Below are 27777 nucleotides of genomic sequence, written 5' to 3'. Positions count from 1 at the left end.
CCAAGAAACATTCTGTAGCAAACAGCCCCTCATATGCCTATTCTCTTCCCCAGTTGGACCCAGAGAGCATATTGCAGTCCAAGATGTGTGTCCACATATCAGATATATACTTAGCTGCAGAAAGAGCAGTCTGTCCTGGAGAGATGGGTACAGGGCATAAGCCCATTAACATAGATATTCCTTGTCCATCTCTTCTGATATTCCTTATTCTCAATCAAGGAAGGTTTGCCTTCCAAGTGACCATGTAGATCTCTTATTCTAGATTCCACAGTGTCCATGTCCATCATACTCAGAGGCCCGGATCACTGCACTTACTATGCAACAGCAGCAGGGTGGTGTTTAAGGAGCTTAATGTATGAACTTAAAAGAGAACTTCAGGCACAGCTCTGTGGGCAGGACAGCTGGTCTTGTCAGGGGCAAAGCTACAATTGGGCGAACGGGTCTGTACCGTCTCGACCTGATAGGGGCTGCCCCCTCCCTCTCTGGCCAGCTTGTCGCGGCAATGACAGCACTGCCCATCCCCAGTGTGGCATTCCTGCAGCCTGCTGCTACTTCCCAGGCCCAGCGGCTAACTGCAGGCTGGAATCAGCTGGATCACAGGCATGTAGCCGCCCACCATCTTTCGGGGGGGGGGCAGCAGGGGAGCAAAGCAGCCAGTGAAGGGGCAGCAAGTGTGCTCCAAAGGTGCACCTGGGCTGCTTTCAACCTTGGTACACTACTGGGTCTTGTGGTAGCAAGCATGGATTATCCCCTTGCTTAAGCAGGGTTTGCCTTCGTTTGCATTTGAATGGGTGACTATATGTGAGCACTGTAAGAGATTCCCCTTAGGGCAGTGGTTCTTAATGTGAGGTCCATCCACCAGATGTTGCTGAACTACAATCCCCAGCGTCCTCGTGCACAATGTAAACTCTCCTTGGTCTCTCAGGTTGAGGCTGTGGCCAGGAGTGCTTTTTATTAGCTTCGGCTGATACGCCAGATACGTCCATTCTTGGAGACTAGTGACCTTAAAACAGTGGTGCATATACTGGTAACCTCTAGGCTTGACTACTGTAATGCACTCCACATGGGGCAGCCATTGTACATAGTTCAGAAACTACCATTGGTACAGAATGCGGCAGCCAGACTGGTCTCTGGGTTTACCCAAAGGGACCATATAACACCAATTCTAAAAGAATTGCACTGGCTGCTGCTATGTTTCCAAACGAAATACAAAGTGCTAGTTATTACCTATAAAGCCCTTAATAGCTTAGGTCCAGGGTATTTAAGAGAGCGCCTTCTCTATTGTGAACCCTGTTGCCTATTAAGATCATCTGGAGAGATCCGGTTAAAGTTGCCACAAACTCGTTTGGTGGCGACTCAGGACCGGGCCGTTTCTGTGGCTGCCCCAGGGCTTTGGAACATGCTCCCTGCTGAACTAAGAGCATCTCCTTCTGTTTGCTCTTAGGAAGACCCTGAAGACGTACCTGTTTTCCCAGGCCTTCAACTGAGACTCAATTTAAAAAATTAAATTAATGTGTTATTAATGTTTTTATTATGGTTTTATCTTTTTATACATTTTAAATGTGTTTTGTTTTTAATTCTGTACACCGCCTAGATTTTTTATACTTGGTGGTATATAAATTTAATAAATAATAATAATAATCTGATGGTCCTCACATTAAGAACCACTGCCTTAGGGGATGGGGCCATGGCTCAGTGGAAGGTCTTGGAGTCCAGAGGGTCCTAGGCTCACTCCCTGGCATCTCCAGAGAGCACTGAGAGAGACTCCTGCCTGAAACCGTGGAGAGGGGCTGCCGGTCAGTGCAGGCCAGGCTGAGCTAGATGGATCAGTGGTCTGACTTGATATAAGGCAGCTTCCTTGGTTCCTAGATAGGAACATAGGAAACTGCCATATACTGAGTCAGACCATTGGTCTATCTAGCTCAGTATTGTCTTCACAGACTGGCAGCAACTTCTCCAAGGTTGCAGGCAAGAATCTCTCTCAACCCTATCTTGGAGAAGCCAGGGAGGGAACTTGAAACCTTCTGCTCTTCCTAGAGTGGTTTCATCCCCTGAGGGGAATATCTTGCTGTGCTCACACATCAAGTCTCCCATTCATATGCAACCAGGGCAGACGCTGCTTAGTTATGGGGACAAGTCATGCTTGCTACCACAAAACCAGCTCTCCTCTCCTCCTCAAGCAGGGAGGCTTGCTGCTGTTTGTTTGCTTTCATCACTGACAAATGCCAACACATACATTTACTGTTCATCCCACAGTAAGAGCTCATGGTGCTCTGAAACTGGATCCTGCCCCTCCCTGCCCCTGCTGATTGCTAGTCTTTCTCTTTTGACAAGCTTCCCCCATCTGTGCTTTTGACAAGGGCAGTGCCCATACCAGCTACTGCTGCTCAGGATTTTTCAGCCTGAGTACCCAGGAGGCCGTGTGTGCACTCAAGAGGGGGGAGAGGCAGCTGATCGGGGAGGGGCCATGTGCAGATGCCCTTGCATAGATAGCAATGCCATGTGCATCTCTCCTGCACTGCATGGGTTGACTGGCCTTGCTGCCGCCAGACAGAAGCGTTTCTACCATCTCCAAGAGACTGTGGTGAGGCCGAGACATCCCAAACCCCAAGTCTGGAGTTTTCCTGGCTTGAGAATGAGGAGTGGATTGGCTGGATGGGAGGACGAGTTTAAGACTGTTTCTAGGAGATGGGCTGCAACCCCTCCAGGGGAGGTGGAGACAGGCAGTTTTGCCGCCTCCCTTCCATGCCAGACCATAGTCATAAACCAAGATGGGACATTTCATAACCAGCAGAATGTTGCTTGTATAACTTGTTTACCAGAGGCTGGGCCACGGCTCTTGCTGGGCCAGCCCAGGCAAAGTGCCTTAAGTTGGGAAGTGATGGTAGCTCTTATATAAAAGCCACACAGAACGCTCCAAAAGTGGGGAGATGGAGGACAAAACATTGTAGCTCCTCTCACATGCTTTTTGTGAGGAGGGCTCTCAGAAGTTAGTCACCAGTGTTGCATAAGGAGTGCTGATAGGTTGCCAGCTTGAGAGTCGGAGACTATACATGTACTTTTTGAGAGACCCGGGGCCATGAAAACACTTGCAGCAGCAGCAGCTTTTAGCCTTCTGGTCCAACCAGCCTAGCATCAGGAATAAGAGGGAAGAGAACCTCTACTCTCTACTGCAGGGGAGGCAACCCTGGCTCTCCAGCTGTTGTTAACTAAAACTTCCATGCATTATGGCTGGGGATGTGCTATGTTCACGGGAGAACCAAGATTGCCTACTCCTGCTATACTGTTTCTCTTTCCTGGAGATCTTAAAGCTATAGTGCTGTCTTCCATTCTGGAGTCTTTCTTACCAGCAAAATACTTTCCTCACCCCGTTGAAAGGGGGTGGAGAGGTGGTCTTGTGGTAAGCTAAAGTGTGCTGTCGAGTCGATTCAGACTTCTGGCGCCCACAGAGCCCTGTGATTTTCTTTAGTAGAATACAGGAGGGGTTTACCATTGCCTCCTCCCATTAAGTATGAGATGATGCCTTTCCAGTTTCTTCTTATATCGCTGCTGCCTGATATAGGTGTTTCCCATAGTCTGGGAAACATATCAGCGGGGATTCAAACTGCCAACCTTCTGCTAGGGGTGTGCACGGAACTGGCTGGTCCAGTTCGAGACCATACTGGACCCAAACCGGGCCAGTTTGTCCTGACATCTCCTCAAAACACCCCCCCACCCGGTTCAGTTTGGTCCGGGGTGGGTGGGTGTTGCAAACATTTTTCTAAAAAAAATTTTTTTAACGTTACCTTCTTTGGGGGAGTTGTTGGAGGCAGTGGGTGGGGGGTCTGTGGAGGTCCCCCCTCCCACCGCCGGCCTCTGCCGGCTCTTTGGCCCATTCAGGCCTTCCCCCTCTGGGTGGTGGCCATTTTGGAGGAGGGAGGCCCAAATGGGCCAAAGAGCCAGCCAAACGGCTGGTATGGACATGAAGGGGTGCCGGCAAGGGAGGGGGGACCTCTGCGGACCCCCCGCCACCTCCATCTCCCCCAAAGGGGGTAAGTTAAAAAACCCTGTTATTTAAAAATAAATAAATAATGCCTGTGACACCCCCCAAAAAAAGTCAGGGGGTGTTCGGTCTGGGGTCAGGCCGAACAGGGGATGGTTCGGTTCGACGTCAATCACGTTCACACATCCCTACCTTCTACTTGTTAGTCAAGCATTTTTCTGCTGCACCACTAAAGGTGACCTGAGTCTTGTGGTAGCAAGCATGAATTGTCCCCTCTGCTAAGCAGGGTCCAAGCTGGTTTGCATTTGAATGGGAGATGACATGTGTGAGCGCTATAAAATATTCCTCTTAGGCGATGGGGCCACTCTCGGAAGAGCATTTGCACACTTGCTTGCAGAAGGTTCCAAGCTCCTTCCCTGGAATCTCCAGACAGAGTTGAGAGAGACTCCTGCTTGTAACCTTAGAGAAGCCACTGCCAGTCTGTATAAACAATACTGAGCTAGATGGGCCAATGGTCTGACTTGGTATAAGGCAGCTTCCTATGTTCCTATGAAAAGCCCTTATCAAGGAGAACTGCCACTGCTCTTCCCAAAAGAGAGCCTGGGAGAAGTGGTCAAAGCTGAGCACCATCAGCAAACTGAACTGCGTTCTCTCATACCTTGCTACTTTCTGAGTCATTCTGAAAACCCTGGATCTCAGCTTCTTCCTTTCCAAATCAGGTATTTACCCAGCCATGCTATACTTTTTAGGGTGGCACATTTCCATTCAAGGAAAGGCTAAACAAGCCACAAAAACATTATATAGAGATAAGATACTGGAAGAATTCAAAGAACCAGTTAACTCTGTTTTGATCATGTGGAAGCTCCTTTCCTATTCATTGTTACAAATGGGGAAGGGGACAATCTTATAGTAGTTAGTCACCATGTGATGAAAGCTTCAAATAGTCAAGCTATCATGTGATAATTCCAATCATCATACAAATAATGCCATCTCAGTTTGCCTTCTGTCAGAGGAAGAAGAAACTATTGGTTATGAACTATCCAGAATTCAAACCAAACCCATGGTGGCAGAGATGGTGGTGTGTGTTTTCCAAAGCCTATGCGTCCTAGTCTTTCATAGAGCTTCCTTTACAGTACCACAGGCATCACCATTCTTCCCAGGGTATGTGGCCAATAAACAGGTACTCCCACTCAGCGCATCCTGGAGATGAGGAGCTTCTGATATAGTTAGGGCCCTTTTCATTAATTGGTCTCTAATTCCTTGCCGGATCCCTCTTGTGCCCCAGTCCAGAATGCGCGTCTCTTCCTGCTATTTTCTTCAGGACTTTGTAATGTTGTCCTCTAGGTTTGCTCAAGCTCTATATTTATCCCTAGTCACTGGAACTCTGTTCCCTATCCTCCTTTGCCTCTGCTGTATTAATTTGCTCTCTAAACTGTGCATTTCCAGGGCTAGCAAACTCTCCACTAACCACATTAGAGTCACACATCATTACCTGCCAGATGAAACCACTCAGGCATTTCTGCAACTTTGCATTGTGTGATGTTAACATGGATGGATGTCTTAAAAGAATCCAGAATTCACCCTGGATCAAATGATCAGAATATTGTAATTCTGGCTGCCCTGGGGCCTTGAGTGGGAGAATGCAGTTTGAAGTTGGCACCATCAGTAAGAACAGGTGTTGCATAAAGGAAGCATTCCTGACCTCATTCCCCCGGATCCTGGAACATAGGATGCTACCTTATTCCGAGTCAGACCACTAGTCCATCTAGCTCAGTATTGTCTGCACTGACTGGCAGTGGTTTCTCCAAGGTTTCAGAAAGGAGTCTTTACCAGCCCTACCTGGAGATCCTCTGGGACCCTGTCCCGGTCTTTGCCATCCCTCTACTAGAAGTACAGGCTCCTCTGCCTACCAAGAACTTCAGGCCAACTCAAATGTCATGGACCCCTTTGGTGTACCAGATCCAGGCAAAGCTTACAAATCTCCAAACTGAAGAGGGAAGCATCAACATGCAGGCATCAAAGCCCCGACAACAGATATTCAGTGTAACAAGCCAGCTTCTTTTAGGCCTTCACCAGCTGACCTTTACAAGCCCCTAGTGGTACCGCCCCTAGTGGTGCCTTTAATAGGGCAAGGGGAGACAGTTGTCTGCGGGCCCACTGCCTTGGGGGACCTCCCAGAGGCAAGTCACATGACTGACTCCCCCAGCCACGCACCTACCCGGGCTTCCTTCCGTTGTATTCATCCTCCGAAACTGATGTGTGTTAAGACCTGGAGCTACCAGAACAGCATGTCTTTCTCTAGTACCATTAAATGACTTCCATCGTCCACAATCTACAAAACCTTTTGAAAAATAATTTAGGATGATGTTTGCCCCTGTACCTCCCTGATCCGGGTTGTTAGGGATGAGAGAACAGAACTTGAAAAGGAACTCTGCCTCTATAGAAATGGGATCCTACACACACACATTCCCCTCCAAATTTTCATGTGACATTTCCTATCCAATGAGCCAAGCACATTTATTGTGGGTAACATAGATAGGGTAAGAAGCTACACAAGAAAGCACAATGAAGGCAAAGGCTTCATACCAAGTTAGCTGCTGACATGTTGTCTGGTAAGGGGCTGTTCTTCACTGCCTGCAGCACATGCCTGGCACTGGATCCGGAATCAAAGACCAAGCCTTCTATTCCTTCTCAATCTCTTTTTAAAAAATTTATTTAATCTAACCCCAGCCTTCATAAATGGCCTCCCTGCCTTCATGGATTGTCCCATGAGGTCTCTTAGGAAACCAGTACTATGAAATCTCCCCCAAACCAGTATGTCTAGTCTCTGCTTATTCTAGTCTCTGCTTATTCTGTTTGAGTCCATTCACCAGGAATGAGTTAGGTAGTGGCTTATAAGCTGACTACTTGCAGACTTGGGAAAAGGATCATATAGGAGAGAGACATAGACAGTATTTGCACGTAACACGGAGCCATGGGTCCAATGGAACCGTGGTTCTGCTCCCCACCCCCCACCCCACTCTCCTGTCCAAATTCAGATATAATGGAAAGCAGGGAGCCTGCGGTCAGCAAGACTGAAGAGAGGAGGAGGGACTGGCTGTGTGAGCTTCCTTCTTTCATGAAGGACAGCCTGCACAGACAATCACAGCCAGAGAGAGGGAGAAGCTTCCTCCCTCAATTCCAGATTCAGGGAATGCAGCCTGTGGTTCTGCATTCAGATGTAACACAGGCTGCGTTCAACCTCAGGTTGGGGTGGTGAAACTCACTACAACCCAAGGGTTCAAATTGGAGTTTGGAGAGCAGAACCTCAGGTTGCTTTCCATGCAATATTGGAGTTTGGAAGAAGTGTCCTGCATTTGGATGTACAGGTTTGGCAACCTCTGACCCCTTCAACTCAGGTTTCACGTTACATGCAAATAGGCTCATCGTTAACCCAACTCTGTAGAACTAGAAGTGGATTCTTGGCTTAATATTGTGGGAGAACCCTACAAGCTCCCCCCCAAATGTCATGTTCAGTTCCTCCTGAAGTGGAAGCCTTGCCCCATCCCCTGGTATCAACTCATCTTTGACATTCAACTCATCAAGATCGGCCTATCCCATGAAAATCACCTTACCATTATAGAAACCAATCGTTGCTCTGGCATGCCTTTTGCCATGCCGTCTCCACCTGATTTGGGACATTCTTGATACCATGTTTCCCAGCTGAGTTATGTCGTAAAACGGGTAAGAGTGCTGAATTTGGATCAGGGAGACTTGGGGTTGAGTCAGCATGAAGATCACAGGGTGACCTGGGCCTGTTGTACATCACTCTAACTTACCTTACAGGGTTGTTGTGAGGATAAAATGAAATAACCCCATTGTATGCCATTGCTGCCATGAATACAAATATTTATATACCACTTTTCAACAAAACTTCCCAAAGTGGTTTTCATAGATATAAACAATCAATCAAACAAATAAATAAAATGGCTCCCTGTTCCCAAAGGCCTCACAATCTAAAAAAGAAACATAAGAAAGACACCAACAGGGGCATAGCTAGGCCAGAAGGGGCCCATGTACACCCCTCTCTCTGGTGGCCCCTTGGAGTGAGGGAGATAATTAAGAAAATAGGGAGGGGTGGAGCTGGGGCCCCCAGGTTCTTTGAACCCCTTAGCTCAATTTTATCTACACCCCTGAACACCAGCTACAGCCACTGGAGGAACGCTGTGCTGGGGATGAGCTTTGTGGAAGAAGGATAGGGTATAAATGAAATTCATAAATCTTCAAGTCCTTCCATAGGAACAGGAAGTTGTTATACTGTGTCAGGCCATTCATCCATCTAGCTCAGTATTGTCTATGCTGACTGGCTGTGGTTCTCCAAAGTTCAGGCAGGAGTCTCTTCCAATGTCAGGGAGATGCCAGGGAGTGAACCCAGAACCTTCTGCATGCAAGCAGATGCACTATCACTGAGCTTACAGTCCCATCTCCATAGAAAACTATCTTACAGCAGGCAGTGTTCACACGTAGTTATCCCTCCAAAGGCAAAGCAGGGTGGACCCTGCTTAGCAAAGAAGGCAATTCATTCTCGCTACCACCAGACCAGTTCTCCCCATTTGGCTTCAATCACTGCCCCTCTGCCCTATTCTGTTCTCTCCCTTACCCAACAGCAACAGCTATTTGGGGAAATAACTGTTTAGGAAGGGTTGCTATCCAAACCCACCCATATCACATGTCCTGCTCTTTGTTCCTTCAGATACAATGGGCCCAACCTGGTGCTGAAGTATGACAAGGCACGGGGGCAGCTGGTGAACCTTGCGGTGGATGAACGTAGCTCCCCATACTATGCACTGCGGGATCGCCAAGGCAATGCAATTGGAGTGACAGCTTGTGACATTGATGGAGATGGGCAGGAAGAGATCTACTTCCTCAACACCAATAATGCCTTCTCTGGTGAGCATCAAACCCATCCATTGTTTTGATTCTCTGCTGCTGCTTTTTATAGTCTGTACTGCTTTTATGCCTTTGTTTTAAATTTTTAATCAGATTTGTTTAATATTTTTTTCACTTAATATTTTAATTGTGTCTTTTTTTGCCATCTTGTGTTTAAATTTTTTGCTGTAAACCGCCTTGGGATTGCTTTAATGAAAGGCGGTATATACATTTAACAATAAAATAAATAAATAAATATTTCTCCCATCCTTTGACATCCACCCTAGTTTGATATTCAACCCATCAAGAGCCACTTGTCCATCAAAAGTCACCTTGCTACACTCATCAGTCTCCCAACATTACACCACTTATTGGTTATCTAAAGTAAAGTGCCGTTGAGTCGGGGTCAACTCCTGGCGACCACAGAGCCATGTGGTTTTCTTTGGTAGAATACAGGAGGGATTTACCACTGCCATCTCCCGTGCAGTATGAGATGATGCCTTTCAGCAGCTTCCTATATCACTGCTGCCCGAAATAGGTGTTTCCCATAGTCTGGGAACATACCAGCGGGGATTCGAACCAGCAACCTCTTGCTCCCTAGGCAAGTTACTTTCCCACTGTGCCATTAGGTGGCTATCAGTTATCTAGCATGTGCCAATTATGTGCCCATCTTTCCAGTCTCACTCACCCATGTTCTGACCTTTCCATGCCATAATCCTCATCAAACTGATGGCACCCATCCTCAAGCTCATGTTCATTCACTGATGCCAGACCTCTGATACCTTCTTCTCAAACTGTTATTCCATTATAACAATCCCACCAACACCCAACCAGTTATCAGCATTTATCCTGCCAGCAGCAAACTGCAACGGGTATGGGAGTGATCCAAAGAGGGGCCTTTTGGGGGTGGGGGGATGACTAATGGCCTGTACCATCTGTCTCCTTTCTTGTTTGATGCGCCAGCAGAGCAGGCGCCCTTCCTTCACATAATTGTGCTTGGGGGCTTCTCCTGCCAGCCCCAAGCCACTGACTTCAGTTCCCTGACCTTCACTAGCCACCAGGGTGGGATGTTTTAAGGCTGGAGTTAATTTCCCAGCTGAGTGATTTTGTCGATTCTCTGGCAGCAGCAGGGTGGGGGTGAACATGGCTGCTGACTCAGGGCTTTGCCACATCTCTACTTGCCAGGAGGGATTGCAGCTCACGGAGCCCTGGAACGGCTGCGGGGTGGGCCAGTGCCTCCTGGGCAAGGAGACATTCCTTGAGACAAACAGGATTGGGATACACCAGGGTAGAAGTTGTAAATTTCCTAAGCATGCTTCCTCTGTCCCCTTCCCTACAGTTCTGCAATATGGTGCTGGTGGGTATTTTCTCTATGAGAAGGCAGTGTCCTAAATCCCAGCCTAGTGCCTGGTGCTACTGCAGAAGCAGAGATGTTCAGCATGCTGGCACAGTGCCCATGTGTGACAGCCCCAGACCTAACTGTGCACTGCCAGCTCTGCCCCAGGCCCTAGCCTCTCCCTTGAGGTTTAGATCCCAGTGAGAACTACACTGATCACCAGTATCATTGCTCGGGTGGTTCCATATATACTGGTGAATTTTAGGGAAATGTGGTTCTGGATCAGATTTGGCCCCACTCTCATAACTGCCTTGCCCTCTGGTTTCCATGTTGGATTCTGTGGCCTCTCCCAGATTCTTGTGGAATTTCTGTGGGCATGAGGATTACCCTTATCCTACACTTTGCCAGAATGCCTTCGCTCCAAACCACTGTTTGGAGACCCCTAACAATCTTCCTAGAAAGAAGCTCTGCCCCACAGTGTCCACTCAGAGCTGGGCTGGGCCCCACACCTGCACCATCGACCTGCTCTTGGCTCCACGTATCCGTCTTCCTGACACACCTAATTACTGCTTTGCAGCTGCCAAAGACTCCCGCTCCCTAAATCAGCCATTTACATTACTCCTGGCGTCGGGACTCGGCCAGGGCCTGCCATTGATTTTCCCTTTTCCCTTTATGATGTACATAGCTCCACGCCGCTCTGGCACATTTTACTTTAATGAGTTTATTCTTCTGGGCCTCCCTTACCAGCCCTTAAGCTTTGCTGGGGTTGCTGCATCCATTCTAGTGCATTCCGAGTCACAACCCTGCAGCAGTGATGAGCAATTAGGCATGAGGGAAGGCTATTGGGGTTTGGGGTGCCCAGAAGGCTGAGACTCTGATGGAGTGTCCATCAGCAGAGTGGGTGAGGCCTACATGAGAGAGCAATGAGGCTGCAGTCTGGAGTTCAGCAAGCAAAACACCTGCAAATGAGGTGTATATGGGGTGTCTCATCTGCCCAGAGTGTAATGTGACTGCTCAGGGCCCAGTTTATGCTAAGTCTCTGCAGAGAAGACATTTCTATTTCAGGAGCCTCAGTGAATACTCATCACCTAATCTCACAATTAGGACTCTGATGAAATCTATGCACAACACTGCCTGGTTTCCTGCCTTCTGAGGGAGCTGCCTCAGCAGATGGCCAAAGGCCCCTGAAGTGTCTCCTTTCTCTTCCCCAGGTGTAGCCACCTATACAGACAAGCTGTTCAAGTTCCGCAAGGGACGCTGGGAGGACATCTTGAGCGATGAGGTGAATCGGGGTGTGGCCAGCCGGTTTGCTGGGCGCTCGGTGGCTTGTGTGGACAGGACGGTGAGTAGGTGGGCAGGACAGAAGGGAGGGCTGGGGCAATACCTTCTGTGGGTCTTTGGCGAACTTGAGGGAGGTAGCCAGCTGGGAGCCAAACTACTACTGTTACTATGAATATTAATATACCGCTCTTCAACCAAAGTTCACAAACCAGTTTTCATAGAAAAGTAAACAATACATCAATAAAATGGTCCTCTGACCACTAAGGGCTCACAATCTAAAAACAACAACATAAGGCATATACTAGCAACAGCCACTGGAGGGATGTAGCGCTTGGGTTGGGCACAGAGGTATACCTAGGTAATTTGGGAGCCTGGACCTAAAGACCTTTGGAGGTCCCCCCCGCCGCCCTGCAAATTAAGCATCATCTTGGCCCGCCAGGTGAACACACCACCTGGGACAGACTAAAGGGAATTGGGGGGGCCCTGAGGCTATGGAGGCCCTGGACTTCAGCCCTGAAGTCCAAGGGTAAGAGCGCCTCTGGTTGGACAGGGCCAGTTGCTCTCCCCCTGCTAAACGAATAAAAATTAAAATGAATTAAAAGAATAAAAGAACTTTAAAAGGTGTCTCTTTGCTCAGTTAGCAGGACTTTGTACAACTTTAATGAACTGGCAAAGTTGTATGGCGAGAGAGAGAGAGAGCGCGCGCGCAGGGCTGAAGGGGCCTTGCTCTCTCCCAGGCTCCTCAGTGGCCAGGCCTTGCTGGCAGCTCTGCCCCCCTCCCCCACAGCTGTCAGGCCTCCCATCAGGGGCTGCAGTGCCAGGCGGGTGCCGTGCTGCTGATAAACACAGCCTGTCTGGGTGATTTATGCCCCTGTCACCTGCGCTTTCTTCTCCCTCTACCTTGCGTGGTTTGTTTTCAAACGATTATTGCTAAATCAGGGTGCCATAGGAGACTAATGGGGGCAGGGTGCTGGTTGGCGGCGAAGGCCGAGGCATGCAGTGGGCATGAGGACTCGCGTGTTCCTGTTGGAAGCCTGTGGCAAGGAAACAAACAGGGCTGGGGTGGCTCTGCTTGTGCGCCACTGTGTGGGGCCGAGTTTACCTTTACCAGACACACAGAAGTGAAGGGGGTCCCTTGTAGCGCCCTGAGTCTGAGATTCACTGGGTCTGCCTACACATGCCCACATACTACTTATGTGGAAACTCAGGGCCCCTCTCCTGTTTTTCCCACCACCACCATTTTCTGCAGGGTTCTGGCCGGTATGCCATCTACATAGCTAACTATGCCAATGGAAGAGTTGGCCCCCATGCCCTCATTGAGATGGACACTGCAGCCAGTGACCCAGAGCGTGGCATTGTGGCACTGAATGACGTGGCTGCAGATGCGGGAGTCAACAAATTCACAGGTATTGGGGGTTGGGGACTGCAGGTCAGAATGCCAGCCTTGCTTGAGGGTAGGCAAGATATCAAGCAGAGAAGGAGATCTCTGACCAATCAATCCCACCCCTGCTGAGAGGACATCTTAGTGGTCTTAGCCCTGCTCTTAGTCTCTGTGGCACTGAAATGTTGCTAAATAGTTCCAAGGCTGTAGATCCCTCTCTAATTTGAGGAGTTCCCCCTCATTTTACTGAACATGCTCCTTCCTGTCAAACCTAACAAGCTATATCTCCCCCACAAAAGTAACTTTCCTCTCCGCTCTCCAAACTTTAAATGAGGAATTGCTCCTCAAACTTTCCCTCTCTCTGCACCCTTGACTAGTTCCGTAATCATTGTGGTGACTTGATTGCTGCTGAAGAGTTGAACACCAGCATCCAAGTGAAGTGAAATGAGTCTCATGTGGGCTGGCTAATTGTGGGGAGAGGCGTGAGGGAGTGGGAGGATGAATCAACTGGTGGATGCATGGTTAGGCTCGGAACATCCCAACAGGATGGAGCGGATCCCATGTGCTGCTGCAGGGGAATCTACTGATAGGGCTGCCTTAGAGCTTTCACTATTCCTCTTCCCAGGGGGCCGGGGCGTGGCTGTGGGGCCCATCCTGAATGAAGCAGCCTCTGACATATTTTGTGACAATGAGAATGGGGCCAACTTCCTCTTCCGTAACCAGGGTGATGGTACCTTCATAGATGTAGCACCCAGTACTGGTGAGTATGTGGCAGGGGTGGGAGATGTTGAGAGGCCACTAATTGTAGGAGAGAAACGACCCTGAAGCTGCAGGCTCCACTCTGATCCTAATGGGCCCTGAGATCCCACCCACCCCCCCACAATATCCCCCTCCTTCTTGGCTGCTGGGGCTGGAGGAGGAGGGGGGAAATGATGAGTTCACACAGGCTCAGCCACCGGTAATTGAGCGTCTGGCTGATCACTGGAGTTTAACGAGGTGTCAGGGTGGCATCCATCACCATGATGCTGCAGATGACACCTATTCTCTTTAGAAACACTCCTTTCTTGTCAGCAGGAAAACAGGGTGGCTAGGGGAGGGAAAGGGGATGGGATGGGTGGAAATGGGATTCTGAGGACGGTGCTCTGCCTGCTCAACTATGCATCCCTTCCATATCCCACCCGCCTGCAGCCCTCACTGGTCCCGCTTCTGCTCTTCCCTGACAGGCTCAATTTGAACTTGTGGGGTAAGAGCTGCCACATAACCCTCCCCCCCCCCTCTCTCTACAACTCTGGGGCCTTGTTTTTCTCTCACCCCCACAGCAGCAGAAAGAAATGCACAGCTCAGTACATGGGGCTGTTTACCTTCAGGCATTAAACACACAGAGCCTTGCTGACTCCTCTGCTGCCCTCTGCAGGCCTGGATGACCCTTACCAGCACGGCCGGGGTGTGGCACTGGCCGACTTCAACCGTGATGGCAAAGTCGACATAATCTACGGCAACTGGAATGGACCCCACCGGCTCTATCTGCAGATGGGTGCAGGTGGGCGAGTCCGCTTCCGGGTAAGGACCACCCGAGGAAGGAGGGCCAGAGAGTTAATGTGCGCTGCCAGGATATCCTGGGCTGTGAGCAGGGACGTTAGGCCAGGGGGTTCCTCCGGTAGATGAAGTTTCAGAACCAGAGTGCCACACACACAGATTAGATCCACGCACCAAAGAGACTGCTGTCTCTGCCCGCTGCTGGGTTGCCAGATGTTCCTTGTTTTTAAAGGATTGCCTCGTATTTCAGCCCCACAGCTCTAGAGTGTTCCTTATTTCTGCAGTGTGCAGATCTGGCAGCCATTTCCTCACCTTGGTGTCCGGCCCAATCACCCTCCTTACAAGATACTATGGTTTCTGCCCTATCAGACCCCCCCGAGACTGCTGACCCCCCCGCCCAGCCACAACTCCTCCTGCCATGTAATCCCCTGCCTAGACCTGAGCTTCCCCATGGCCCTGCTCCAGCCCAAGCCAGCTCTCCCTGCCCCACTAATCCCCGTCCTTCCCCCAGGACATTGCCACGCCCAAACTGTCCATGCCATCACCTGTCCGCACCGTCATCGCTGCTGACTTTGACAATGACCAGGAGTTGGAGGTCTTCTTCAACAACATCGCCTATCGCGGCTCCTCCGCCAACCGCCTCTTCCGGTGGGTGAGAGCCACATGGCCGCCAGAGACTGGGGCAGTGGGCTCCCCATCTTGCTAGGCTCTGGGCAGGGCAGGAAGGGCTTCCCCACACCAGAGTCTGGTTGGTGTAAACCCATTGCCTCCTTAGACAGGCCTGCATGCAGAGCTATGGGGTAGGGGAGGAGGGAGGGCTGGATACTTGTGGTACAGAATACAGCCAGCCGTTTAGACCCCCAGTGCCATAATCCACAGTGCGGAGCTAATTGGCTCCCCTCGGATGGGGAGGGTGGGTCCTGCCCAGTTCTGTTCTTGCTCCAGCCAGCTGACAGAGCTGTGACTGAGCCTCTTCCCAGTCACCACCAACACAGCCGTCTGTGCTGCTTAGACCACATCCCTGGAGGTTCTGGCTTTCACTAATTAGCACTTATGCACGGTTCCCATTAATTGTAGGCAATCAATGGCTCGTTAAGCAGAGCCGCTTACATTTCTCAGGCTAATAAAGTGATAGCAGCAGCATGTGGCAAGTCTGGGGGAGTCCAGGCAGAAACCTGTCATCGTACGCATGGGCAGGGCCCCTTCTGGAGAAAAATGTCTTGGAAAGCGGGCCTGTTGTGTGGACAAAGGGCAATGTCAACTCAGTCTTAAGCTTGCCCCATTGAGGGGGCTTGTGTGGGAGGGGAGAGAATCCACTCTTCACTAGTACAATCCCCTTCTGCTACAGGGTTGCCCGCCGAGAGCATGCTGACCCAGCCATTGAGGAACTGAATCCTGGGGATTCCTTGGAACCTGAGGGACGTGGCACAGGTGAATCCTTCTGTGCGGGGAACGTGATTGTGTTGTTTCATTTAGTAACAGAATGAGGGTTATGTACAGAGTGGTTATTATGCCCACTGGAAGGCGGGGTTGGGGGTTGGGATAGGTTTTGTGCCAAAGACTCTGTTGATGACCCCTTTTCTGCCAGGAATAATCCAGACATCTAGTCCTTTGGCTCTTAGCATAGCCTTTAGCAGGTCCAAGGGTTGGCTATTAAGATTCAGACACTCCCGATGTCCTAAAGAGCTTGTACCGGGGTTTGAAGATGTGGGTATTACCCTGGAAGTGGCTGTAATGGGTGTCTCCTCACAATATGTGCAGCAGGGATGCCAAGGAGTAAGGGGAGGACCGGCAGGGTTTGCAGTCTGGGACCTTTGGTGCACCATGGCAGGATCAGTGCTACCTGGTTTGTTTCAGGCAGAGGAACAAAGTATCTGTGTGGCCAGAGCCACAAGACCTGTGGCCATTCACACAAGCTGCATCTTAGAGCATGCCAAATAAGGGAAAGATGGTCTTTGTATACAATCCAGGCTACCATATTCTTGGGTAACATTGGCAGGAAGGATACATATATTGTCATGACTCAGCATCTTGGAACATGGGAACCAGAGCTCTGGTTTCTGCAGGATGACGCAGAACGTTGTTAACGTAAAACTAAACTAATTACAAAAATAGGTAGCTGTGTTTATAGAAAGGCTCTTCTCTGATCAGAACAGAAGCAGCTCCTGGGTTAAACAGGCACAAGGATAGATATGTCATTGCAGGCAAGTCAGGGCTATAATTTGGTTGGAAGAGATGGAAGAAATCATATATCTCTTAGACTGTGTCTCATACTAGGCATGGTTTAGAAGGGGGAATATGATCCTGTCAGGGGGGAAAGGTTGAAAACAGATAACTGCTTATTGAAATTGTGTCATTCCAGGTGGGGCAGTGGTAGACTTTGATGGCGATGGAAAGCTGGACCTGATCCTGTCGCATGGAGAATCCATGGCACAGCCACTTTCCGTCTTTAAAGTCAATCAGGTGGGTTTGGGGGCATGTTCCTCGTCATGCAGTCAGGTCCCAGCCACAGGGTCTCCTTGTCAGCTCCATGTTTACCTCGTCCCTCTGCTGAGTATGTCTGTCCACCTCTACAGGATGCTGGCCACAACTGGCTGCGAGTGATTCCACGCACACGCTTTGGGGCATTTGCTCGTGGTGCAAAGGTGGTGCTGTTCACGAGGCATAGTGGTGCCCATCTGCGCATCATCGACGGAGGGTCTGGGTACTTGTGTGAGATGGAGCCCGTTGCCCATTTCGGCCTGGGTGAGTGAGGAGGGGCGGAGGCCGTGGGTTGTCCTGAGTCTTTTCTTCTCCAGTCTGTCCTCCCAGCCATTCCAGTATCACACAGTTCCTGGGCTTCCCAGACCTCCTCTGCCTTTCATCCCAAATAGTAACGGCCAGCCACCACTAGAACACATTACAAGAGACACAAACGTCTGCTTTCCCTAGCCCACCCCTTTACCGTTGCCCTTCGGTCCCAAAGCTCTGCCTCTTGTCCCATTACTGCTGATTCTGTATTACAGTAAATCTGATCAGCCCCTCATCCACAACCTCCCTTTTTCAAGAGGTGTTGGAAGTCTGTCCCACTTAACAAGTGGAAAGAGGGACACTATTAGAATTTTCCATTCCCGCTGAAGAGCGCACGCACTGCAGAGAGGCCCGGTTGCCCCCTCCAGCTGTTCTTGCAAAGAAGGCATGGTGTGTCTCCATACCTCATTACTCTTCCATGGCCCTGAGGTGGCACAGCTTAGTGGGGCATGGCCAGGTCGGACCGGGCTGTGAGTAGGGAAGCCAAGTGGCTCAGAGTCACAGGCTCCATGTGTCAGAATGCTCCACATCCCTGCTCACTGCTGGCCTTGTGCCTGGAAGCTGTACTGGTGCTGGCAGAGAGCGCTTGGTGGAAAGACACGGCCCCCTTGCATCCCAAGTCTTTTCATCTCTGTAGGGAAATCTGGTTAAAATGGAAGGGGAGATGCTGGATGGCGGAGAAAACTCTCCAGCAGCTATTCAGCTCCCCGAGTGGGCTGCAGTTTCCTCCCTGCCTCAACATTGCCTTGCCTTTCTTCCATGTAGGACAGGATGAGCCCAGCAGCCTAGAGGTGACCTGGCCGGATGGCAAGTTTTTCAGCCGCACTGTAGTGAGCAGCGAGACCAATTCAGTGCTGGAAATCCCCTACCCTCGTGATAGTGAGGGATTACCCCCTCTTGTACTTCCTCTGGAGGTAAGCCTCATGTCTTCTGGCTACCTGCAAGTTATTTGGAATGGAGCCCTCTGAGGAGGCTCCTCCGCCTCTATCTCCAAATCCACTTCTTTTGACAGATGCCCTAAGAGCCATGTGAAAGTCCTAATGGAGCCTCTCAGCTGACAGAGTTAAGATTTTTGTCCAGTTATTGAAGCCAGCTGATCACTAAGCTGAACTTCCTGCATACAGAATGTATGGGTCAAGAATCCTTATAATTGTGTAATGTGCCTAAAAGTGCCCAAAGTGTGTTAGAGGCCTTGCCTGCCGGCTGATCTTATATCTATTTCTGAAAGAGCTGGAAATGTCCTTATTCTAATGAATGCATAACCAGGGCACCTGTGGATGAGAGGGAGGGACCCGCAGACTCTGGGTGATCCATGATACATTGGTTTCACAAAACTCTGGAGAAGAGAAACTTCCAAAGCTATCCCAATGTAACTCAGTGGAGTGGAATGTTTGTGGACTTAACAAAGAGCCAGGTGGTCAGAGCTAATGGAACTCAGTGTGGAGGAGAGGGGAAAGTGGGCTTGAACAAAAAAGCGGGGTGGGGGTGGGGTGTGTGATTTCTTTTCAAGATAATCACAACCCCTTCTGTTTCTGAGAGGAAAAGGTACCTAAAATGTTCTTCATGCTCAGGAGCAGACTCAAGTAACACATGCACAGCAGGGATATACTGCAACATTTTGTGGCAGATCCATACTACTACTACTACTACTACTACTAGTAGTAGTAGTAGTAGTAGTAGTAGTAATTAATAAAAATATTAATAATTATACTAAATAAAGAATAATAAATAAATACATGAGGCAGATGGAGGGAGTAATTGGAGAGAGCGAGAAGTTCATTGGGTACCAGAATGAAAACAACAAAAAGAATAAAAGATTAATCAAGACAAGAAAGCAAATGAAAAAATATGGGGCTTTTAAGAGGCTGTTGTGTGGGGTTGTTGTTTTTTTAAGATGCTGAAAGGAAAGAAGCCAAACAAATGTCAAAAAGGATGCAACCAGACACTCAATCCCACACAGAATTTTAGGATTAATGACTCCCTTTTGCTAAACCTGGTCACACACTGAATGGCATTGTATGTCAGGTGTATGTAGCTGCAGTATCCTTACTGAAGGGTGCATGCAGTCAGTGATTTCACAGCAAGGACTGCTAGGTTCTATTAAGACGTAGCCAGCCAGCGGCCCCAGTTGTGCCTTCCTTGCTCCATAACGCTCCCTTTCCCCATCTGTTCAAGTGTGTTCCCTTCTAGCTGCCCTGTTCCACTGTCCTGGGGCTCCCTGAATTATGGCAGTAACACTGAAACTGATCAGAGTGGCTAGGAGCTATAAAAGAGTCCGAGGAGTCTTGGTGGATGATGGACAATAACTGAAGTGATGTTGTTACAAAATGTGCTTTTGTCAGCATAATGACTTTGAAAATTAGAGTTGCAGTGGCAGGAGGCAAAGAATGGCTGGACCTTCCGTGCCAGGAAGTTCTGCAACGCTACTCCTTCGGCTGTGGCTGCAGCTGCATTGCTGGATTCATTGCCTTGACTGAAGCAGCCCAACACAAACTTTGTCTGTCCTCAATCTTCTCTGCTTCTGCTACTGCCTCAGTGGGGGGAAATGGAGCCGAGCTCTAAAGGGTATTGTACTTTCCAAACATAATTTGAATATACCCTTCCTTTGATGAAATCCTGGATATGAATTTGCAATATATGCATGTCCTCTTCATATCCGCCCAGTGACAGCCGTTTGGGGCAGTGTACACATTTGACAAATAAATAAAAAAAATATCATTTGGCCACTGTACTTCAGATTTTTCCACCTAAGTAGCATAGGTTACTTGAGTGCAGGCTTCCTATTTTGTGATGGATGAATTCTCAGCTATGGTCAAAAGCAAATTTTGCAAATACTAGACAGATTTGGTTTTGCAACACAGAAATGAATGAGCCTTGTTAAATACAGAATTTGTTCTGACGGTTGACTCTCATTCCTATCCAGAAATGTGGTATTGAGGACATAGGAAGCTGCCTGATGCCAAGTCAGATCATTGGTCCATCTAGCTCAGCCTTGGCCACACTTGGGCAGTGGCTCTCCAAGGTTACGGACAGGAGTCTCTTCCAGCCCTACCTATAGATGCCAGGGAGTGAACCTTGGACTGCATGCAGAATGCTCTTCCACTGAGCTATAGCCCCGCCCCCTCAGATGAATGTCTTACAGTGCTCACATGCAGTCTCCCATCCAAATGCAAATCAAGGTGGACTCTGATTAGCAAAAGGGATGATTTATGCTCATTGCCACAAGACCAGCTCTCCTCCCCACTGATGCTTCCGTGAGCATGTAGTGTCTTCCACCCATAAGGATTACCCTGTTCACTTCCATGGAGGGAGCATCTCTACATGTGCATCCATTTGCATGTGTGAATTTCCTGCCTCCCCTAAAGTGAATGAGGAAGAACCCATGTGCAAGAGCATGACAGTGCACATGGGGCTCAGGATTTCCACGTTTGGTTGTGATTTTACTGCAACCTTAGCACAGTCATAGAAGCCACTGAGGTGCTGTTGCTGCAAACAAGAGGTGTTACACATCCCAGCTCCAGCAGTATAAGAGACTGCATAATGCTAGCATGAGCTCTGTGATAATAAGGGAACAAATTAAACAGTCCATCTCAGCAAAAGCGGGAAGGATGAATGACAGAGAAATTAAAGGAATTCAGTAACTTGGCACTAAAAAAACCCCTCAGCCTCCTATTTGAGAGACAGACTAAATTATACCAATAAAATACTGCATACATCTATTTTGTTTGCTTCATTTTGAGCTATGATGATGGGTGGAGTTGGGCAAGGTCTGGGGTCTGGTGCTCAGAGGCAACCAACCACAGATGCCATGGTGAGACTGCGTGGGGAAAGACTCGTACGAAATACTGGTGAAATCTGGAGTTCAAGCAAAACATGTAATCCCCTTCACCACTCATTTTAATATTTTGGAATAACATGCAGCCCTGTTTAATTGCTGCACAGATTGAGTGACAGAGGGTTTGCCATTCAAAGAGTACTGGGAAGCAATAGGTGCAGAGAGGCAAGGAAATGGAGGCCTTGGGGGATGGATGGGGGAAGGTACACAGGATGGGGACTGGGCCATCCTCAGTAGTAGAGTGTCTGCTTTGCATACAGAAGGTCCCAGGTTCAATCCCTGGCAGCATCACCAGGTAGGGCTGGGAGAGACTCCTGCCTGGAACCTTGGAGAGCCACTGCCCGTCAGTGCAGGTAAAACTGACCTAGAGTGACCAGTGATCTGACTCAGTATAAGGCAGCTTCCTGTGTTCCTTACATCCTCTGGCTGCTGAAAGCCTTGCTCAAATTCCCTGTGGATTCTAAGCATTGAGCAGAAACTGCACATAGATTTTTTCAGGCCTGACTCTATAACACATTTACTACAAACGGAGAGCTACCACATTAGCTACTAGATGGTGTGAGACACAAATTGCCGCCATAACCAATTCCTAGACTCCTTGGAAATAGAGTTGGCAAAGTAGTGGAGAAAGGGATGAGCCTGAGATGAAATTAACTGCTGCTGACAAGATAACTCCTCTCTTTCTCTCACAGTGCGGCCAAGGATTCTCTCAGCATGAAAATGGGCGCTGTGTTGGTGAGTCATCTGGCAGGGGCAGATCAAGGAATAGGAGTGTGCAATGACTGGTTGCTGCGGTTCAGTCCGAATTCGGACCAAACTGCAGGTCCGCGAACTGGTACAGTTGAACCCACTGGCTAGGCCAGTCGGGTGGACGAACCAACTGGCTCAAAGCAGTATGAAGCAATTTGTGATTGAACAGGCCCGGTTCACGGCGGACTGGTTTGTGGTTGGATTGGTCTGTGCACACCCCTATCAGGGAATGAGACAGAAATGCAATGTCCTGGGTAAGGATATTAGGTAATTTTGGAGCCTGGACCTAAAGACCTTTGGAGGCCCTACCCCCCACTGGAGGCCCACTTCCCACTGCAAGTAAAGTTTCATGCTCCTACACACACACACACACACACACACACACACACACACACACACACACACACCCCGTGGTGCAAACCGTATTTTTAACATGTGGGGCATATTTATGCAGATATGCAGTAGCAGAAACATTTCAACATGCAACTTAACATATTCTCATCCCACATTTTTTCTTTCCCCACTTCCCCTTCTGTCTCTAAAGCACCTGGCACAGGTCATAATCAAACTTGGCCACCCAGCACAGTGTAGGCCAGAAGCGACTACACCACCCAGGACAGTCTAAAGAGGATTTGGGGGTCCCCAGGGGGTGTGGAGGCCCTAGACTTCGGCCCCGAAGTCCAGGAGTAAGAGCACCACTGCCTGCACCCTCCTAACAGGGTGTGGGCTATTTGATATCCAGCAGCATGGCTGCATTCTGAGGATAAAGCAGCAGCCCAATGGCGGTGTTGACATGGCCTAGGCCTGTGTGTGCCATCTTCTCATGCCATCTTTCTCTCTTCTCCCTCCTTCTCCTCCTCAGATACAGATGAGTGTGTAGAGTTTCCTTTTGTCTGTCCACGGGACAGGCCTGTCTGCATCAACACATATGGTGGATACCGTTGCCGCAGCAACAAGCGCTGCAACCGGGGCTTTGAGCCCAGTGAGGATGGCACAGCTTGTGTTGGTGAGTGAGAGCTTGGGCAGAGCAGAGGGATTTGTTTCACTGGGGCTCACTTCCTGATACCAACCAATGGAAACATGGGTTTGGGGAGCAGCCACTTGCTGTGCCTAGCTTGGCTGGGGGTGGCTTTTTTCACTTTTACCAGGGGAGGGTTGGGGCAAGGGGGAGGGAGCAGACTGGCCAGTGAGTTTGGAGGCACAGCCACTTTTTTAGCCAAGGGGAAGATGGATTAGGGATAATACAGAACTTGTTTCCCCTTCTGACTGTGGCTATTGCTAAGTCACCTGGGTGCTTTCCAGACTAGCTGCTCAACAGCAGCAAAATGCCTTTGTTCAAGGCAAGTCACATTGAAAACGTAAACAGCAGGGGGAGCAGCCTCGCAGCAACTAACAACCTGAAAAAACAGCCACTTCCTTATGCTGGATATACAACGCCCTAGCTCTAAATCGCAGTGATTAATTTGGAGACAAGGCATTGGCAATGTGAACGGCACCCTGCTGTCCGCGTAGGGACTGCGGTGTCACAACGCAGGAAGTGTGGAAGCAAGATCTGACGTGACCAAGACTTCCAAAATCTGACGTGACCCGTTGCAGGGTCTAATCTGGAAAGCGCCCTGGGCAAACTAGGATAGCTATGGGAGGGAAATGGTACAGTCTGTTTCCAGACCCTGATAATTGCTACTAGACCCTGATAATTGCTGAACAGCTGCAAACTGGTGGGAAGAGAGCACAGTTTGCAGGAGCAATGTTGCAAGTTGGAAAAGGTTCTTTAAACTTTCCCCCACCCATCATTTTCCTCCTTCAGCCGCTTCACCACCACCACCACCACCACCACTCTGCAGCTGTTCACTGGCAACCTGGGTTTCTACAACCTTGCCTGTAGCCCAGTGGCAGAGTATCTGCTTAGTATGCAGAAGGTCTCAGGCTCAATCCCCAGCATCCCCAGGTAGGACTGAGACTAATCCAGGAGAAGTGCTGCTAGAGTCTGCTAAAAGAACATGCTGCTAGATGGACCAAAGGCTAGACTCAGTAGATGGTATCTCACTATGTCCAAATGGGTCAGAAGATGTATCGGGAGGGGGGAGGGGCAGTGGCAGAGCATCTGCTTTGCATGCACAAGGCCCCAGTTTCAATCCCTGGCATCTCCAGGCAGGGCTGCGAAAGACTCCTGCTTGAAACATTGGAGAGCTGCTGCCAATCAATGTAGACAATACTCAGCTAGCTGGGCCAATAGCCGGACTCAGTATATGGCGGCTTTTTATGTTCCTAAAGGTTTGGTCCAGTCTTTTTACTTCATTCTGATGCCCTCCCTCCTGTCAACTGCCACTAACTCTTGCCCTGTCCCCCTCTCTCTGTTTGTGTCTCTCTCTTTCTCTCCTCTCTTTCTGTTTCCCTCTCTGTGCAGCTCAAGTGGCCTTTTTTGGTGGATACCCTTCTTCAGGGAGCTGGCTGGGCCCCATCTTGCCCTCAGCCCCTCTCCTTCCACTCTGCCTCGGATTCTGCTTTCACTCCTATGCACTTTAAGCCTTGCCAATAAAGGACAGAAGCCGCCTTTATGGATGAACTGGCCTCCCCTGTACTCCTTCCCTCTGATTTCTCTCATCCAGTCTTCTCATGGTAGCCCTTGGGAACATGGACTGAGGTGGGGGCAGCCATCTTTGGAAAGGGCGCTGTGCAGCCCAGGCAGTGAGGCTGTCAGTACTGGCACACCCCTTGCATGTTTTCTGAGAAAACAGACAGGGCAGAGGCCCCACCACATGCTTTGTCTCCTCAGTGTGGCTGCCTTCTTCCTCAGAGCCTGCCCTTAACCAAAATGGAGGCTCCCGCTGGTAGTTGCTTGCTCAGTTAAAACTGATACAATTACCCTGTGCCTGCTGGTTTGGCCTGCAACATAACTGCTTCCCTCCCTCCCTTCCTCCTCCTCCTCCTCCTCCCCCAGCCCGACTGGACCGGGATTCACCTCTGATCTTGTTTTACCATTATGTGTCTGCAGTTTGAACCCGCTCAGTCTTCCAGCTGAAGCATTGCCCTCCTGTCCACCCAATAAACTCTACACTGTCTATAAGCACCTGCTTGCAGCCATGCTTGGGGAGTGGGTGGGAGTGTGAACAGCTCAGATTCAGAAGGCAAATGTAGGCCAGAATTAGGAGATACCAAGCAGTGGGCCTCCTCTCCTCCTCCCCAGGAGAGCTCCCCAATGCCCCAGGACCATTCCATGAAATATGCTCCCATTTTGTAAGATGGCTGCACTTTGCCCATTTGCCTCCCAGTATGCCCTGCATCATTCTCAGCACATGGCTTTTGCTGGCCGCCAACCTCCCAATCGGAGAGGGCACGTGAAGAGAGAGACAACCTGCCCTCACCCAGAGTAGCATTGCAATATTCTCCCACTTAGCCAAATGGTAAACTCTTCCTGGTAAGGGCTGAGGTGAGGTCTCCCAAATGAAACAACAACAACAATTTATATACTGCTTTTCAACAAAAGGTTCCAAAGCGGTTTCCATAGAGAAATAATAAATAAAAAAATAAGATGGATCCCTGTCCCCAAAGTGCTCACAATCTAAAAAGAAATGTGATAGACACCAGCAACAGTCACTGGAGGTACTGTGCTGGGATTGGATAGGGCCAGTGGCCTGAGCCCGTAAAATTTAGATGGTCCTCATGTGTTGCTGTCGTAAACACATGGACTGGAGACAACAGCAATGTGCAGCCTGGAAAGGTGGGGAGCAAAATGCTCCCTCCAAAGACTGTTCCAAGGCAAAAATGAGGGATGATTCACACTTTGCCAGGCAAATGTGTTTTCAGCATGGCCACAATGTACAAAATAACTCTGGAGGGGAGACAGATGTTTGTAACCAATACACAATGAGCGTGTGCCAGCCACAGTTGGCCATGGTTTCTCAGCATATGTCCATTGTGTGTTTACAAATGTGCAGTTCTAGTTCAGCCATTGTGCTCTCTTCTTCGCAGGGGTGCAGACAGAGGGAAAGCTTGAGGAGCAACTCCTCACTTAATTTTTGTGGGGGAAAGAGGAGACACTAGGCTGGGCGTGGCGGGGGGTGATGCCTGACATCCTGATTAATGCTGCAAACACCTGCATTTCCACTTCTAAAGTGCAAACACTCGTGCTTCAGAAGTGGGGATGCAGCCCCTTCACATGTGCTTCTTTTGACTGCACACATGCAGAGTTAATCAGGGTGTTGGCCTACATATTTTGGGAATTACATATATTAGGTTTGGTGGAGTGGGAATAAAATGAGGGGCGATATTCCTCAGATGAATGGGGGGATTTGCACCCTTGCATCTTAGATATACTAAAACTAAGGTTTCCTTTTTCTTTAAGTCATTTTCTGATATCAAAGAATGAGAAGAAAAAATCTTAGGGAAAGGGCAATCATGCTTGTCAGTCAACACCTTTATAAGCTTATTGGGCTCTCACTTGACTAATGATGTTACTGCTCTTTCGGCTGTTCTAGAGATCATTTCCAAGTTTCATTCCTTGGTTGCTTTATCTTATCTGCAGCCTTATAGTGAAGAACACAGAGCCATTTTCTCTTAAACTCCTTTAAGTGAAGCAATTTTCTTCCCAATGTGATGTAGAGTAAAATCAAAGCATTATAGACTCTTCTGATGTATCTTCAGAGCACTCTGTTTTGTGCGCTTGCTGGCTTCTGCTTGAGTCCCTGTCACATCTCTGACACTTTCTCCAGACCTTTGATCCGCCTGTTAGAAAACCCTGTTGGCCTTGCCGTGCAACAGAGCCTTATGTCCTGGGAACAAAACGACTTTTTCCTCTGCTGCTGTACAAAGAGAGCTGATACCTTTAGAAAGAGTAAGTGACACGATAGTAAGCCTTCAAGTCTGGTATCAGCAAGAGGAAGCTGAGATTTCACACCATTACCGGATCTTATTGTTCCCTGTTACTTCCATTAAAAGCAGACCGTCTTCCCCTTGCCCATGCTGGGGTGCCAAAGTCCGCATTGTATGTCTGCTCACTGTGTGTGTGTGTGTTTTTGTGTGTGTTCAGAGGGTAACTCTGAAGGAGGACAGATTGCATTCATTACACATCTGCTCCTCTACACTCTATACATGCTGACAGCGGCATCCTGCCTTAATTGTTGTCCATACCCGTTCACCCCGCTGCCATCAGTGAAACAAGCTATGAAGACTATGCACAATAACAATTGTATGATGAGTCTAAAATAAAAAAATGGTGCCACAGTTTGAAGACCTCCACTTCTCCAGCTTCCTGTTTAGCTCACAAGTACCAAGACCACATGCCGGAAGTTTTCATCTGAAGATGCATCCAGCAACGATGCATGGAACTAGGCTGGGGCACAGTTGTTCCTTTTTCAGGTGGGAATGGAATGTGTGTACTTCTTCTAACGCTCAGCCAGGACTGGAAACAAGCACAAGAAACCTGGAAGGTGGGAGGTAGCCAGAAAACAAGATCAGGAGGGGCTCCAGCTCAAAACAGTTAATTAATCCTCACTTCTTCAGCACTATGTTTGGGTTTGTCTGGTCTAAAGAATAAATGCCAAATACACCTGAGGAGGCAAGAAAAGGCTGGGCATCCATCTTTCAGAGCTAATTTAAACACAAATATGAATACTTATATACCACTTTTCAACAAAAGTTCCCAAAGTGGTTTACATAGATAGATAGATATAAATAAATAAATAAATTAAATAAAACGGCTCCCTGTGCCCAAAGGGCTCACAATCTTAAAAAAGACACCGACAACAGCCACTGGAGGGATGCTGTGCTAGGGATGGATAAGGCCAGTTGCTCTCCCCTGCTCAGTAAAGAGAATCACCACTTTTAAAAGCTGCCTCTTTGATCTGTTAGCAGGGGACTAACTATATATAGATCGTCCTTTTTCAGAGCAGGGGTTTGGTCTCTATCAGGGATGGTCAACTTTCAGTCAAGGGCTCCATCCAACCTTTCCCCTTGTTAAGGGGACCACTTTTGTCGTC

At 49.0% G+C, this 27777-nt stretch overlaps 1 protein-coding gene across 6 annotated transcripts in view; it reads left to right on the top strand.

The window, feature by feature from the left end:
- The window catches only part of CRTAC1 (cartilage acidic protein 1), a 49908-nt gene that overhangs the window by 14314 nt on the left and 7817 nt on the right, over positions 1 to 27777 (top strand). For 3 of the 6 annotated variants that reach the window (XM_053309231.1, XM_053309229.1, XM_053309230.1), the window contains 12 exons: positions 8715 to 8911; positions 11438 to 11568; positions 12757 to 12913; positions 13514 to 13648; positions 14303 to 14448; positions 14936 to 15072; positions 15773 to 15855; positions 16787 to 16887; positions 17001 to 17169; positions 17980 to 18128; positions 21742 to 21784; positions 22662 to 22805. In XM_053309231.1, coding sequence (XP_053165206.1) covers positions 8715 to 8911; positions 11438 to 11568; positions 12757 to 12913; positions 13514 to 13648; positions 14303 to 14448; positions 14936 to 15072; positions 15773 to 15855; positions 16787 to 16887; positions 17001 to 17169; positions 17980 to 18128; positions 21742 to 21784; positions 22662 to 22805 — 1592 coding nt within the window. The other 3 variants (XM_053309233.1, XM_053309234.1, XM_053309232.1) reach the window with 3 other exon arrangements.

Source organism: Hemicordylus capensis, chromosome 3 (assembly GCF_027244095.1).
Source record: "Hemicordylus capensis ecotype Gifberg chromosome 3, rHemCap1.1.pri, whole genome shotgun sequence".
NCBI classification, from domain to species: Eukaryota; Metazoa; Chordata; class Lepidosauria; order Squamata; family Cordylidae; genus Hemicordylus; species Hemicordylus capensis.
This window is presented reverse-complemented; position numbering and strand designations above follow the sequence as displayed.